The sequence below is a fragment of the Ahaetulla prasina genome, chromosome 1, assembly GCF_028640845.1.
Source record: "Ahaetulla prasina isolate Xishuangbanna chromosome 1, ASM2864084v1, whole genome shotgun sequence".
Lineage (NCBI taxonomy): Eukaryota > Metazoa > Chordata > Lepidosauria > Squamata > Colubridae > Ahaetulla > Ahaetulla prasina.
In genome coordinates this window covers 167,912,590-167,929,390 of record NC_080539.1, presented here as the reverse complement: position 1 = coordinate 167,929,390, position 16,801 = coordinate 167,912,590, and the positions used below count along the sequence as shown (strand labels likewise).

Genomic DNA, 16,801 nt, shown 5'->3' with positions numbered 1-16,801 from the left:
TAGGTGGCTCAGTGGCTAAGACTCTGAGCTCGTCGATCAGAAAGGTCGGCAGTTCGGCGGTTCGAATCCCTAGTCCAGGTCTCCTGCGTGAGCAGTGGGGTTGGACTAGATGACCTCCAAGGTCCCTTCCAACTCTGTTACTGTTACTTTTTTACCCCCAAGTAGGAACAGTGTGCTTGGTTTCCCCACCCTCTACCCCCCCCAGCACTCGGAGGCTCTATAACAAAACACCCCATCATTGCCGCTGTTAGGAAAGGCGAATAGGAAGAAGCTTTAGAAAACGGAGGAAATCTGGTCTTTTATTAAGTATTTGGCTGGGACAATGGATTCCAAAGGACAGCGTCAACATTTTGCTTTTCGGTAGGTGCTGAGAAGAAGCGAAGGGGACAGAGATGTTTCCTAGCAGCCCCGCTGGGGCTTCGTGAAGGGACAGTCGTCCTTCTTCCATTTGCTGGGCAAAGCCTGGTTCTATGAGAGCATGGTAGTTTCTCACGGCGTGGACAGCCCACCCTGCAGCATTCCTGAGAATTGTACAATATAATCTTGAGTCAGCAGGGTGTGGATTAGCCCTTTTTCATTGGGTTTACACTTGTGACCTTAACAGTAGAACTGCAAAAAAAGCAAAATGGGATATATGCATCTTTGCCATAACAGCCCTTCTGCATCTCAACTTAAATACACACAACTGAAAACAGCTACCATTCACTTTAAATTATGTACAAAACCCTATATATTGTGTTTTTTTTTCTTCTGCTGCTGGTTTTGGATTACACATATAAATACAAATTAGCTATTCTTCTAAAAAGTGGTTATAATAGTAAATAAATACAAAATAAGAATCTGACCTTTATACTTCATGTGCTGTGGGAAGGGGGGGAAGGGTTAAACCCATATAAAATGTACAACTAAAATATGTTTTAAAATCTTTAAAAGGAATAACTCTCTGATTAAAATATCTTTCCTCACTTTTTTTTTCTGTAGACATAAATAGATTTTCAAAATAGATGTGTTTAATTCTCCATATCATAACATAAATAAGGTCTTCATTGGGAAATATTAAAGTGTCAAGTTGTGTGTGTGTGTGTGTGTGTGTGTGTGTGTTATTTTTTTCCTGTTCCATTTGTCCCTTTCATTTTGCTGCTGCCTCAGCGGCACCCACACCCTTCCACAACCATGTCCTGATAGTTCTTTAGTACCACCTTTTCATTCTCGTCAAGATAAAGCATCGAAATGGGACTTAGTTCTGTCGGCACGCAGCAAGCTTTGGGAATTTTGGAGTTCACAGAATTGACCAGCGTCTGAACAATGGCATGGTTGGTGGAATTCAGATGATCTGCCAATGGGAAGGGACAGTCTCCATGGCAATAGAAGGCACTGTAACCTGGAGGGGCCACGATCCAGTCATTCCACCCCACATCATTGAAATCCACGTATAAAGGATGCCTTCTACAATTGGATTTATGGCGTTTGCGTGGTCTATGTTTGGTCTGACGTTTCTCTCTCTTATGGAGTGGGTGGCCCATGCCGTCATGCCCAAAAGTGACCAGTAAGGGTCTAATCCGAGACCAGCCAGCATCATCTTGATGCAATGACCTACTGATCCTGACATGTCTCTTGGAAATGTTGCTGGCATTGTTCAAATGTACCACTTCTGCCACAAAACCAAGGTTAGGTTGCCCATGTGCAATCCATCTCATTACAGCTGGCGTGACATCAAACGTTTCCCATTTGCTGGCGTTGTGATGCACCAAGCGGGTGTCCAGGAGGCTCATGACAGGGTCCTTGGTAGCCTCTCGTTCCGGTTTGAGAATTTCATAAATATTAATGCGGTGATGAGAGCCGCCGTCATTTTCAGCGGCATCTTGGATGTGCTCTCGAAAAACCTGGAGTTCAGCTGACGTGATAATCTCCCCATCAGGGACAGATGTTAAGTTAAAGAAGAAACGCCGAGACGTCTTCCCGCTTCTTTCTGGAAGCTCTTCCAGGGTTTCTGATTGAAGGAGGAGAAAAGCAAAAAGGCAATGAGCAATTTAAACCCTGCAGCAGAATGCCTGAGTTGTGGAACTGAAACTTTCAAACCACCTTTGCATAAACCAATGCACAATTACACCCAGAATCTGGCCCGTGTCTTTCTACTTATCACTTTTCATGAAGCTTAATATTGCTCTCGTTGCTGTCCTGCCTTTCAATCCCAACGGATTGCATTCTGAATTCCAGGTGGTCGTAATAAAGGGGAAGAAATGTGAGGCATTGCTCTGGAATTCAAGGGCATTAAAGATTTTTTTTTCTTTTTTAACACGGCAGTTAGCAGGGGCCCTGTGAGAGTAATTAAAAAGTGACTAAGGATCAAGGAAAGGGATTGCATTTCTGAGATTTCTTAAAAAAATAAACCACCCAGCTGCAGCTTTCATGTCAGTCTCCCCCAATCGGTTCCAAAAGCATTATGCCACAACTTTCATAATTTACAAACCTTACCATCCAAAAAGATTTTATCTTAATTACAGGCAACTTTGCAAAGCACACCCGGTGATTTGACTCAAGAGGGCCCTGAATGAAAAGTATTTGGATGAATTTTAGGCATTCACTTAGGGGAGAACCTACAGTGACCTAACCCTTCCGTCCAGTAAACATACGCAAAGGTCCAAGGAAAGCGTTTGTGAACATTCATTACAACAGATGCATCCGGTGTTTATCAAGCCAGGCAAGCCTATCAGCCATATGGTTGTCCGTCTACTATTTGCTTACTATAGACTGTGAGCTGAGGGGCACATAGGAGTTCATGCTTCAGTGGCTAAAAAGCCTTCAGTAGGACTGTGCAATTGTTCTGAGAAAATGTTTGACTCCCAATGTGTACAATGTGCCATCTCCTCCTGTGTTCTCCAACCCAAGTCTTTCCAAATGATTTGGGAGGGCAGCTCTCAGAATTTCAAGCAAGTGGAACAGAAGTCTCGTCTACCTTTTCAATATATTCCTGGTTTCTCATCCGTATTTTCATGGTTAAACAAAAATCTGAATTAAGGTCATCTGACTTGTTAGCTTTGCTATGCTGGCTGGAATCTAAATCTCAGATACAAGTGAAACAAAGCAAGCCTAAAACCTAAACCATATTTTCTTGTGTGTGTGTTTTTTTTAAGGGGGAGTAAACTAAAAAGATGGCGTGCCAAGAAAAAGAGGATATGAAGAAGAGAAACAGACATAGGTTTTTTTAGCTGTATACATATAGAAAGGAAAACAGAACTCATGTGGAAGATGAAATCAAAGGTTGGGTTTGAAACGGAATAAAGCATTCTTAAATATTTTATAGAGTAGGCTTTACTTACTTTAAAATTTCAGCTCAAGAAAAAAATGAATTGCTGTACAATCATTTAACCTTTACCATATCTTTAACTTAACCAGCATTAAATCATAAACTTCTAATGAATTTCTTTCACTGAAATTCTGAACGTGAGGGGTTGTTTTTTTTAAAAAAGCAGAGATAATGAATGTTTCCATAATCACTAATTCCGTAATTAGTATTCCATAATCATCATTCTCCTCAACATCTCTGGTTTAGGCTGGAAGCAAGTATGCCCAGGCCAATCAAGGAATTACACAACAGCAAAACCAACACATACTGGGCTGGGTGAGCACTTAGTTTTGCTTCAAACAGGCCTACTGTACTGAACTTAATGGGATTTAAGTGATTTAAGATTAGCCAAAGTATCATAGACTTCAGCAGGTTGACTCTAAGGACAATTAAGCCTGGGTCTGACACTTTTTTAATAACAGAGGCATAAATGTTATAGCTATGACTCAGCTAGGCATAGTGCCAATTCTTTATCACAGGGAATTCATTTGGAATCCTCAGCAACAGTGGAATGCCACAATCTGGGCACTTTGTGATATGCTCATGTAACACTTCCACTCTATGAAATGCAGTGTTTCTCAATAGGCTTTTGGGTACCATTCAAGATGCTAGTTGAAACCCTACAAGACACAGGCACATGGTATTGCAGGATTGCATATCTTAATTGCTTCTGTTTGTCTCATCAAATACAGCAGAATGGAATGCACCAGTTCCCTTCTATAAAGCTGTGTCATCTAATGGGGTTCAGTTCTGAGACTGCCTTCTCAGGAGCAATGTATCTCCAGAGATATGGATGGCCCTGGTCTAGTTAGTCTTTAGGAATGCCTTAAAAACTTGGCTCCTTCTCCACTCACTGGGGACAAGATATTATGCGAAGTCAACCTGTGTGGTTGAACGCAGTATGGGGGTGGTGGTGTTTTGTTAGCCTCTACATAATATATACTATTTGGATCAGGCATGTCCAACCTGCAGGCCATGGGCCACATGCCACCCTGGACAGCTAGTAATGTGGCCCCATAAGATCATAAACTTTTAGCATTATCTGTTTTATATACATTAACTATATTATATATTTTATATGTGGCTCAAGACAATTCCACTCAGTGCGCCCAGACAGGCCAAAAGATTGGACGCTCATGATTTAGATAGCTCTATTATTCTTACACTACATTTACATTTTTGTTTTTATATTTTAGACTAAATAAACATTAAAGTTACTATAGCACGGTGGCCATCACTCAAAAATGCCTTCTTCTCCAATGCCTGAAAGAATCACAGCTGAGGGCCATCCAATGCAATTTCAAAAGAAGCATGCATTTACATGGCAGAACAGATAAGCAGGAACAAGAGGCACATGTTTTCCAGCCTACTTTAGTTGGTTTAGTTAGTTTGAACTCTGCTGTTGATTCTTAGTTTGTTGCTCACTATGCCCCTTTGTATCAATGCCCTATGCCTGCTGGTACATGTTGCAATATTATCCTGTGCTCTTGGCTTTCCACATCACAGGATGAAACACCTGTTTCAGGAAATATCCCGAGAGGTAGAAGGTGCAGGTAGATTAAAGGCAGACTTGCTAATGTCTGAATGGTAATAGAAAGATGTATTTCCAAAGCAGAATCTAATATAGGACTTTTGAGCTCCGCCTCAAGAAATTAAGTCTTTCCAGAGATGGGCTAGGCCTACTTTCTTGAAAGCACTTTTAAAGTTGCCAACCATCTGAAAGGAGTTTTTAGTCTGTGGATTTCACCCACCTCAAATCATCATGCTTTACCTCCTAAAACCCCACTGCCCAGAAATCCTGTGGTTTCCTCACCCTTCCTTTTAACAAACATCCCTGATCTCACCATTCTTACAGAAAGCACATTTTCCACATTCCGCATTAGAACTTTCTCAAAGGCTGGCCATCCAAGACTGGGGATTTTTTTCCCCTCGCGTTTGCTCTTGTCTTCATCCCTTTCTCTTCCTTCCGCTTTCCCATTTCCACCCTGCCCACATCAAAGCAACAGCTTACCCAGTGGCTAGGGAGGGTTCACCAGAACAACAGGCCATAGACAGCTGCTGTTTACCTCTCCTCCTATGCACTTGTAATCCCTGGGTTACCTTCACAGCCTATTATTTTGTTTTATAAGTCCCCAAAAATTCCACCCTAAGTATGTTGTCAGTGTGAACTTATCACATGTGCTCGGGGCAACTTATTTCCCTGTATATCTAAGTCCAGTCTAAATGCCCTATAAATGACCGTGAAAATGTTTTAAAAAAATACACTTGGGGAAAAAAAACATCTCTAATTTAACTTTGGTACTGTGTAATTACTGTTCCCTTTCCATCTACAATTCAAGAATTTAGAGGATTGCAGGCTACGCAAAATCCTCCAAGCTCTACGGCACTTACTTTTAACTCACTTTGTATAGGATTGTGCTGTTTTATGCTGCATTTCTCCATCCCACTGAAGTTTGATCTCATACCCCGAGTCTGCCCCAACTGATGAAACAATGCAGAGAGGTTTGCCACTGCTCAGTGCAAAGAGGATGCTTTTCATTAAAGTAAAATGCCAACTGTGCAGAATTGAGTCTCCAAGATCCTCCGTGGCGGCTGTAGGACAGCAGTTTCTCAGAAACCTGATGACTCTTAGCAATCCTACTTTGTGGATACATATGACTGGGTGGAAGGAGATCCCCTATTGCCACATTGAAGGATAACATACCGTAATTAAGCCAGGTTTTCTCATAAGGACAGGTCATACAAATCAAGGGCACCACTGCTTTTGCCGCCCATAATCGTCAGATGAACAGGAAACTACATCTAGATTTTCTCTAAAGAGCGGACAAGCATCACATACATGTTTATCTTCATAGGTGCATGCATACGTTCCTTCACAGAGGCAGTCCTCTGGTTATTGATGAAGGTATCTTTTCTTTTATGTACCCCGAGAGCTTATGCACCAAGACAAATTCCTTGTGTGTCCAACCACACTTGGCCAATAAATTCTATTCTATTCTATTCTATTCTATTCTATTCTATTCTATTCTATTCTATTCTATTCTATTCTATTCTATTCTAATTGCTCCTAATCTGAACTGAAAACAGAAACAGGAGGGTCTTCCAGAAAACAGTCTTCCAATAATAGTACAGATAGTCCTCGACTTAACAACAGTTCATTTAGTGCCGGTTTGAAGTTGCAGCAGCACTGAAATAAAGGATTTATGATACAAGGGCCTCTAGTGGCTCAGCAGATTAAATCTGTCTGTTATTAACACAGCTGCTTGCAATTACTGCAAGTTCAAGCCCCACCAGGCCCAAGGTTGACTCAGCCTTCCATCCTTTATAAGGTAGGTAAAATGAGGACCCAGATTGTTGGGGGCAATAAGTTGACTTTGTATGTAATATACAAATGGATGAAGACTATTGCTTAACACAGTGTAAGCCACCCTGAGTCTTCAGAGAAGGGCGGGATATAAATTCAATTTTTTTTTAAAAAGTGTTTTTCAGACTTATAACCACTGCAGTATCCTCGTGGACATGTGATCAAAATTCAGCTGCCTGGCAACCGACTCATATTTATGACGGTTGCAGTGCCCCGGGGTGGGGGTGGGGTCCTGTGATCCCCTCTGGCAAGCTTCTGACAAGCAAAGTCAATGGGGAAGCCGGGTTCACTTAACAACCGTGTCACTAACTTAACAACTGCGGCGATTCACTTAACAACTGGGGTTGTTAAGAAAGGTTGTAAAGTGGGGCAAAATTCACTTGACAAGTGTCTCACTTAACAGCAGAAATTATGGGCTCAATTGTGGTGATGAGTTGAAGGCTACCTGCATTTATTCCAATAATTGGCTTTTCCGCAGAAGCCTATCAGAAGCTATTTTGTCACATCCTTTTCCTTTTCCTAGGTTTTCCTGTCTTAATCAGACCCGTACTATTTTATTCTGCCTCCCCTCTTTAGAAACACTGCTTTCTATGTTGCTGTTAAAGCACTTTCATTGTATTTCTCTTTCGTTTTCCCACCTTCTTAGCCATTCTGAGAGGTTGTTTGAATGAGAGGGTAAACTTGTCATGAATGGACTTCCAAAAATCACTGGATGGTGACTTCATTTCTAAACCAGGATCCTCCAAAGACAATTGCTCTCTTACATAGGCCACCTAGACAATTAACTCAGTGGAAGTTTCAAATCCATTTTTCAAATGCAAAGCCTCACTCCCGCCCCCTTCATCTTGCTCACAGAATAGGGCTGAGGTACAAAATCCTTCAGAGGTTACTGAGTATTAAAAGCCAGCCAAGACATTTTTTAGTTGAGAGCTTTAGCAGGAATACCAATGAAGTGCTAAGCAATTTAGTTAGATATCTATACACATAAAGAAAAGAAAAGATGGGGAAAAGAAAGAAAAACACACGTCTTCGGAAAGTCTGGAAATGTCTATTTGAACGAGAGAATTTCAAAACCAAGTCAGCATATTTTCCAAGTTACATGTGTCATTCCTATGATTATTCAGGATAAATAATGAAATTCTCAGGAATAAGGCTAACTTCAGTGGTAGTAATTAAATTAGGTATATACCAGTGGTGGGTTGCCCCCGGTTCAGACCGGTTCTATAGAACCGGTAGTAAAACCGGCGGGAGGCTCCTCCCACTGACCCAAATGTCATGAAAACTCTTCTGCGCATGTGCAGAGTGCACATGCGCGCGAGCGGAGTGAGCTCACATGCGCGGTCACGATGCAAACCGGTAGTAAAGGTAAGTAGAGCCCACCCACGGTATACACACTCACTCAGAAGTAAATACTACGGAATTTACGTAGATGGATTTATTCTCAGGTAAAGGTAGATAAATTTGTAGCCTGAAATATGTATCAGTTTTCCTTTGAACCATGTGGATGTGTAACTGTGCATTAAAATGTAATTTGGCACAAGTGGATGGTGCAATATACATTCTCCCATTAATTAGTTTTATATTTATACGCAAAGCAGTGTAAACACAGTGTAAGGTTAAATTACAACATTAACCTCTTACCGCATTAAGACTTGCTATTAGTTAGCGTAATCAGTATAGCCACACCCCTTGTACAGAAATTTAATTAAACCTAAAATACATATGTATGAATGAAGGGGGGGTTGTTGTTGTTGGCCATATTAGCTTTATAACCTGTTCAGTCTGCTTTTTTCCTTTACTTTTACAGTAAATCCAGGGCATTAATGTAAAAATGAACAGCTGTGCATTTATAGTTTTGATTTGGTAATGGCTGCCAAAAACAGTGAATAAATAGCTTCTGCAGGTGTACCTATATTGCATTAGCACAGGTGTGGGTGGGATGAAATAAAGTGAATAAGGAACCTGCAGGTTAGGGTTGGGCAAACTTCAAGCTTGCAGGAACTACCTTGTGTTTCATGTGGAACCCCAAGATTGTCCACAAACCTTGGGCTGAAGATACACTTACAATTAAAAAAAATAGCTTTGAGTGCCAGAACTAGCTTAAGATCAACACTCCCACACTCCTTGTTACCCCATCACTCCTTAATGTCAGATGATGGTGGGGAGTTGCTATCATAGTTAAGAGGTTTATTAAAAGTCAGAGATCCTTGCTCACTGCTGTGGTTCTTGTAAGATCCCTAAATTTAATTAGATCCACTTCCTTCCCCACCCTTGCTATAAATTGGAAATAACGAATCTTTTGCTCATGCTATGCTATCAGGTATTTTTGCTAGATTATATTATTTGAAGATTGTATTAAATAGCTGCTTATATGCATCTGAACTAGTTGCACACACTGTGCCTAGAATCACACACGGAAAGGAGAAATGAGATGTGTGACCATACAGAAAAGTTTGGATAGATAAACAGAGCAGGGAGCTAAAAGAAATAATTGTTTGCAAAACAAAGATCCAATATTTTACACCTTAGGGCTGTGGACAAGTTTGTTCAAGTTTTATGTATCCCAATATGTGCACTTTGCAGAACACTTCAGACAGGGTGCCTTTAATTTAATAAAACAGATCTAATTCTAAAAGGCATTGTTACCAATTATCTGACTGCACAGGCAGAGTATTGCCTTAAGTCACAATTGTTTAGCCTTTAGTAAATGTATATTTGCCTGTGGCTTTTAATCTCAGTAAACCCTAGTTGCCTATAAAATCCGGGGACAGCTGCTCTGAAATTTATCAATCTTGTTTTCTAAAGGGCTTACCCTTAGGTCTACACTAAATCAAAATTTAAACAGAAGACAAAGTCATAGTGGAGACAATACAATTGATTGTCAAAGTGATCTCTCACGGGGATTAGACAGGGATTAAAAAACCTTCCAAGTGACCCTACGGCCAACTGTATATTCCACGGACTTTTCTTACTGCTTAGCCTCCAACAGTTCTCAGTGGAAACTAATTTGAACAGAATCTGTGCTTGAAAATAAAAAGAAATTTTTATTTTGAACATAGTTATTATCTGAACTATGGATTGGGTAAAATCATTTCAAAAGGAAATTCATGCAAAGGCCCATTACAATTAGTATTTCACTTGTATGAAAACTATGTTATGTACACGTTTAATGAAACGCAACTTTCATTTTTACTAAAATTTCTAGCTGTTTTGGAGGGGAGAAAAATCTGGTTTCTTTCTACTCCTCCCCAATTTTGCTGTTTCATATAATGATATGCATGCATCTCTTTGAGCAGAATTGAAATTTCTACCACAGCAGGTAAACTGGCCGCCCTCAATACCAGCCAACCACACACTCAATAAAACAAGGAACTTAAAAGTGTAAAAGGGACATCAGTTCCTATCATCCCGAAATCTCATTTACCTCAGCTCAGGCATTCACCTCAGGTCAGTTCCTGAAAACCTAACTGAATGTTGGTTGAAGTGTGTTTTAATTGTCAAGCAAGCTGCAACGATGCTTATTATCATGAACGGTAGGGAAGGATATATAGCATGTCTCTGTCCAGATATTATATTTTACAAGATTTCTACTTAGGATACTCAAATTGGCAGCAGGCAGTTCTGTAACCCTGCGGCAACAAGATTCCACTTTCGCCACATAATTTGGGCCCAAGCACAACTGGTACAACTGGAGTCATCTCTACGCTGATTTAAACATATTGATGTCTATATGCTTGAAAGTTCCCAACACCAGTTCAGGCTGGAGTTTCCCACTGGAAGGTTATACGAAAAACAGAAAGCTAAGAAGCATGTCCATGAACACATTATTAAGACTTTAGCACTGGTTTTCAGGTGGGGTTTGGGAAAGCAGTGGCCACGTAGTTGTTGCTGAACTACAACTTCCAGCAGTCCCAGCCTATACTGTGGGATATTGGGTACGGGTGTGACTCAGCACAATCTGGAAAGCCATAAATTCCCCAACACTCTTTTGGAATACAGTTAATTTTAATAAACTGTTCAGGCACAGCTGTACTACTCGCACAGGAAGAAGTTTCAGCAGAGATGATATCAAAAGGGACAATTACATTTCACCTACTTGCATTTTCTAATGATTTCTTGCTTCTTTTGCATAAATGGGTTTTTTTTAAAAAAAAAAAAGCCTTACATTTAAATGGATCATTTTCAAAACTGGCCAAATTCAACATGTCTAAATCTAAAAAAATTAAAGATATAGTTTGATCTCCACTGTAGCAGGGCACAAGGATGACCTACCTTCAAGGAAGGGGTTTGCTGTTATTTAAATTGCAAGCCTTACTGCAATTGCAAATGAGTGTCCGCACTGCCAGAATATATCATAGCAACCCAGAGCTGCAGGTTGCAAATATTCAAGTCAGAGCAATTTTAATTTTAACTGGAGTAGGTTATCAAAGTTGGGAGCCGGATAAATAACTCATTTTCCTTACCTTCGTGATAAAAGCTCCTGACAGTATTGGCTCTGCTGCTTGCTTTCTCTAGACTATAGTCCATGGAAGTTGGCTTCTGACTTGTGTGCAGATGGTAGAGCTCCAACATATAGGAAGGGATGATAGCATTCTGGGATGGGGTGGGCCGCCGCTTAAGCCCAAACATATTGAGCAGACGCAGTTCAAATTCACGCAGGATTTCTTCTGAGAGCTGCAGCGGAGCCGGCTGGCCCAAATCAGCACTGAATCTTCGCCGGTCGCCCACCTCCGGGATGAGACTGGCAGAGCCCCCTAGCAGTGTGTGATAAAGCAGCAGCACTAATAGAGAGCAGGTCCTGGCCACCATGGTCATCAACCTATGTACAAGGCACAAAATCAAAAGACAGAGTTAGATTCCAATGGAAGGAGGGGGACACGATCCGTTCCGTATTTGGGAACATGCTGAAGGAGCAAATCAGAGGCGACATTCCACAGACAGGTCCTCCTAAGTAAGATGTTCAACTGCTGAATATGTTCAACTTTCTTCCTCTGGAAAAGCCACATGAAGTGAAAATAGTACCAAACGTTTCTAGCCCTCCTTTCCCCCATCCGCGGCTACTGCCTGTCTAAACTATATGATGAATTTGAGGTTTAATGGCATAGGCTTTCAAGGCTCACTGAACATGACAGTCAACTCTCTGTTGAAAGCTGAATGGGTGCAGGAGAGAAGAACGCCATGGTCACAAGACACAAATTGGGGTCCAATCTGGGTTGATCCCCAGGGCCAGAGATTTAGTCTTCTGAGCTTTCAGACTTGTGCTGGAGAACTATCCTCAGGGAATAAAGAAGTTCCCTGAGGATGGGCTTCAGTATGAGTCCAGAAGCTTGGAAGATTAAATCTCTGGTCCGGGTGACCGACCCAGATTGGAACCTGCAACATTATCCTGAGGCACGTACATTTGCCTTCATTTGTGACAAATTGGGATGCCTCTCATAGCCTTAGCAGTAAAATTCCACCATGTTAATCCATCCCACAGTGTGTCTTGGGAGCAACCAATTGCCAGATTTGGCAAAATGAGATTTCTAAAACCAGACCATGATTTCCAAGTTACCCAAGAGCAGATGTTCTGAGAGTAAAGAGAAATGATTAGGGCATGGGGAATCCCCAAATATTTATAACATGATGGGGCTAAGGAAGTAGAACTTCCTGAAACAGGCAACCCCTCAAAGGTCTTGGGTTTAGGGCTGGGAGTAGGAGTGGGAGGATAAACAATGGACGGCTGGCTTTGGGGAATCAATAACATATGACGGCTATCTCTGACAGCGGCTTGGTAGCTTGTTCCAACAAGGAAAAGCTGCTTTCTTAACTTAGATTAGAAGGAAAAACAAGGCTTAGATTTTAAAGAGAAAAATCAATAAAAAGGGAAGCTAACTCACTTCGTAACTAAAGTAAACTTGAGCATTATTAATGGAGAAAGGTTCTGAGCGGTAGTAAAAATTTAGCAGGAGGAACTTCCCATCACTTAGGGGAATCAGCAAAGCTACTTGCTGATTCCCTAAGAACTGGATATGGGCAATTTATGCCAGTGAAAACCATGATTCTACTGATTAAAATACAGATTACAGACTGAAGTGGCAAACACAGCATAAAATTAAGCATGCATAAACCAGCCTAAAAGTAAGAATGCATAATGCAAAAGCTGCACATTAAAATGTGCAGCTAACTGTGTGCATAATTGGGACGCTGTGTGTTTGACAATTAAGGGCGCATATTCATCATTACTGTGTCTTCTGCTTCTTGAGATAAAGGTAAACCATTATTTAGTGGGGTCTTCACAGGAAACCCAACTTCATCTCTTCCCGATGACTCGTTTCACTCTCCACGCCCTCTTCTGGACTGTCATGGCATTTGGTCTACTGTAACATTGTTCAGTGCTTAGATTCATTCAGCGAATGAAAACTGAATGGATCTATGTGAGTCATCATTTGTGAATGGGTTACTTACTCTGCTTAAAACAGCAAGGGTTTACACAAGTTATTTTTACGATCTACGATACAGTTTTAAAGACAGATGAATTGTTTCAGCTCCAGTGAATGGTTGGAACACTTTGTATTTACTCAGTCAAGGTAACTAATCCCGGTGCAACCATTTGCAGCCTAGAGCAGGGATCTCCAACCTTGGCAACTTTAAGCCTGGAGGACTTCAACTCCCAGAATTCCCCAGCCAGCAAAGCTGGCTGGGAATTCTGGGAGTTGAAGTCCTCCAGGCTTAAAGTTGCCAAGGTTGGAGACCCCTGGCCTAGAGAGAGGGATTAGTTCATTGGACAGGATTTGCAAAGGGAGGAGAGAAGCACAGGGCAAGACTCAGAAGTGCAGAAAAAGGCCTGGTGTCAAACCCAGAGGAAACCAAGTGCACCCACACATGCACACCCAAATCCACAAATGGAAGCACATTTTAGGGGAAATGGAAGGTTTCAGTTTGCCAGGGTACAGAAGCGCTCCTTCTGCATCAGATGAAGAGAATGGGCAGGAGCCTTGGAACAACTTGGTATCATGTAAGGGGTGATCTGTGTAAAGAAAACAAAGGATCCCTCCTGAGGGTGGGGGGGATCAACCCAGACATTGAGGTGGGGTTCCTTAGTGCTGCTGGAAAACCCATCTCAGGAAAACACATCTGCAATAACTTTTATCAACTCTTGCTTGCTCTCCAGATAGTTAGCAAAGGATGCAAGTTGCAGATCAGCTTCTGGCATGCACTAGGCTGGGGAAAGTTGTTCAAGAGGATGCTGGACTACTGCTTGGGTAGCAAAATGCATCCTCCACCATGACCACCACCCCAACTTTTGGGGTCCTTTAAGTGGCTGCTTCACACAGAAAGATTAAGAAACCACCCTTGATACCTCTTATCAAGAACTGGGGAAACAGAGGCATAGACCAAGACAATGGAACGTGGAGAGGAACTTCTGCGGTTCTACAATCACCTGAAATCAAGGAAGGCCGTCCCTTGTTTCTTCCTTCGGGAAAGGTTTGGGGGAGCGCAGGGAGGGGACTGGAAAGAATGAAGGAGCTGAGGCGGACCGGACCCTCGGAAGAGCCTCGGCAGGTGCCGCCTTCAGCCGCGTCCTGTCTCCCGCGATTCCCCACCCCACCCCCACCCCTTTCCTCCGACCTCCGCCATCCCCACTTCTACCTTTTAGGATGCCGCCGATCGCCTAAGCAGCAGCAGCAGCAACGCACTCGGGCACGTCCATCGAGCCAGCCTCCACATCGAAGTTGCCTGGCCGAGCGAGCGGCGTCCCGCGATCCCCTCGACTCTCCGGCCCCGCCTCCCCCCGGCCCGGGGCTCTGGTCCGACAGCGGGAGAGGATCGGGCGTCCCGGCCGCGGGGCAAAGGAGGCGCAGGACGTGGGTGGGGAAGCGACCGAGGCAGCGGACTCCACTTCTTCCCTCAGCACTTCGAAGCGGCCGAGGAAAAGCCGCCTTCAGACGCGACGCTGTCCTTTCCGAGCTACGGGGTGGAGTGGGGGGGCGCCTCTCCACTTGGCTCTAGTAGTGTCTCGTCCGCCACAATCCCAACACGCTTGTCAGAGGAGAAAACATCCCGGCGGGACTCGATCGCTCTAACCCGGGCACGATCGGGAGGAGGAGGAGGAGGAGGAGTAGAAGGAGTGGGGGACACGCGGCGATCCCGCTTCGCTGCTTTCGCCCGGCGACCTTTTCCGACGCCCGCATCACTCCAGGCTCAAAGGGCGCCGTCTTGATGGAGAGTGCGGGGAAAGTGGAGGCGACGCCGGCGCCCTGCTCCCAGGCCCGGACTGGCTGGAAAACATGTCTGCTCGCGAGTAGGCAAGGAGAAGCCCTGGAAGCCGGGAAGTCTCCCGGGAGGGGAGGGGAGGGGAGGGAAAGCGAGAGTCTCCCGGGGCGAAGGAAGTCCGGCTGTGCCCCGAATCAAGGCCGATCAAGTACCACACCCGCTTTTCTCTCGGATGGGGACTGTAAATAGGAGCCCTTCGTCTTCTCGGGGCTGCAGCAAAACCTTGAATTCCGGGCTATCTCGTAACTTTGCACTTTTCCTGAACTTCCTTCCGGGTGCAAAAGCAGCCCTCGGCGGCGGCAGGAGCAGCCACTTCTGCCTTTTCCTCCTCCTCGGTTCGTTGGTGCGGCGGCTGCAACTTCACTCCCAGCACCTCCGGCCGCAGAGATGCTTCTCTTTCGGCTCTGCGTCCGCCAGCGCTCGGAGCGGGCTTGAAGGTGCTGCTGCTGAACTTCCTTCCCCTTCGCTTTGCTTGCTCCGCTTCTGCTGATGTCACGGCCGCCGGAGCTCTGGACGCTCGCTCGCCAATCACAGTCAGGAAGCCTGGGTGAGACCGGGAGCCAGAAGCCAGCCGCCGCGAGTGCTGCGAGGGAGCGCGGCGTGGCGGGCGGCTTTTTAAAGGAACGCCGCCCCTTTCAAACTTCCCTCCTCCTCCGCCCAGCCTTTACTTTTCTTCCTTCAACTTTCCGGATTAGGGTAGGATGAGGAGGAGAGAAGCACAGGGCAAGACTCAGAAGTGCAGAAAAAGGCCTGGTGTCAAACCCAGAGGAAACCAAGTGCACCCACACATGCACACCCAAATCCACAAATGGAAGCACATTTTAGGGGAAATGGAAGGTTTCAGTTTGCCAGGGTACAGAAGCGCTCCTTCTGCATCAGATGAAGAGAATGGGCAGGAGCCTTGGAACAACTTGGTATCATGTAAGGGGTGATATGTGTAAAGAAAACAAAGGATCCCACCTGGGGGTGGGGGGGGGCTCAACCCAGACATTGAGGTGGGTTTCCTTAGTGCTGCTGGAAAACACATCTCGGGAAAACACATCCGCAATAACTTTTATCAACTCCTGCTTGCTCTCCAGATAGTTGGCAAAGGATGCAAGTTGCAGATCAGCTTCTGGCATGCACTAGGCTGGGGAAAGTTGTTCAAGAGGATGCTGGACTACTGCTTGGGTAGCAAAATGCATCCTCCACCATGACCACCACCCCAACTTTTGGGGTCCTTTAAGTGGCTGCTTCACACAGAAAGATTAAGAAACCACCCTTGATACCTCTTATCAAGACCTGGGGAAACAGAGGCATAGACCAAGACAATGGAACGTGGAGAGGAACTTCTGCGGTTCTACAATCACCTGAAATCAAGGAAGGCCGTCCCTTGTTTCTTCCTTCGGGAAAGGTTTGGGGGAGCGCAGGGAGGGGACAAGGAAGGGTCACCGACGTCACTGGAAAGAATGAAGGAGCTGAGGCGGACCGGACCCTCGGAAGAGCCTCGGCAGGTGCCGCCTTCAGCCGCGTCCTGTCTCCCGCGATTCCCCACCCCACCCCCACCCCTTTCCTCCGCCATCCCCACTTCTACCTTTTAGGATGCCGCCGATCGCCTAAGCAGCAGCAGCAGCAACGCACTCGGGCACGTCCATCGAGCCAGCCTCCACATCGAAGTTGCCTGGCCGAGCGAGCGGCGTCCCGCGATCCCCTCGACTCTCCGGCCCCGCCTCCCCCCGGCCCGGGGCTCTGGTCCGACAGCGGGAGAGGATCGGGCGTCCCGGCCGCGGGGCAAAGGAGGCGCAGGACGTGGGTGGGGAAGCGACCGAGGCAGCGGACTCCACTTCTTCCCTCAG

General features: G+C 44.6%; 1 protein-coding gene across 1 annotated transcript; it reads right to left on the bottom strand.

Moving 5' to 3' along the window:
* Window positions 1-286: 286 nt before the first annotated feature.
* On the bottom strand, window positions 287-15,110 carry BMP2 (bone morphogenetic protein 2). Its single transcript, XM_058181271.1, has 3 exons — window positions 14,343-15,110; window positions 11,174-11,529; window positions 287-1,990 (listed from the first exon to the last, which is right to left on the bottom strand). Exons 2-3 carry the CDS (start codon window positions 11,523-11,525, stop codon window positions 1,146-1,148), a joined length of 1,197 nt encoding a protein of 398 aa, XP_058037254.1. The 5' UTR covers window positions 11,526-11,529; window positions 14,343-15,110; the 3' UTR covers window positions 287-1,145.
* Between the last annotated feature and the right edge of the window lie 1,691 nt (window positions 15,111-16,801).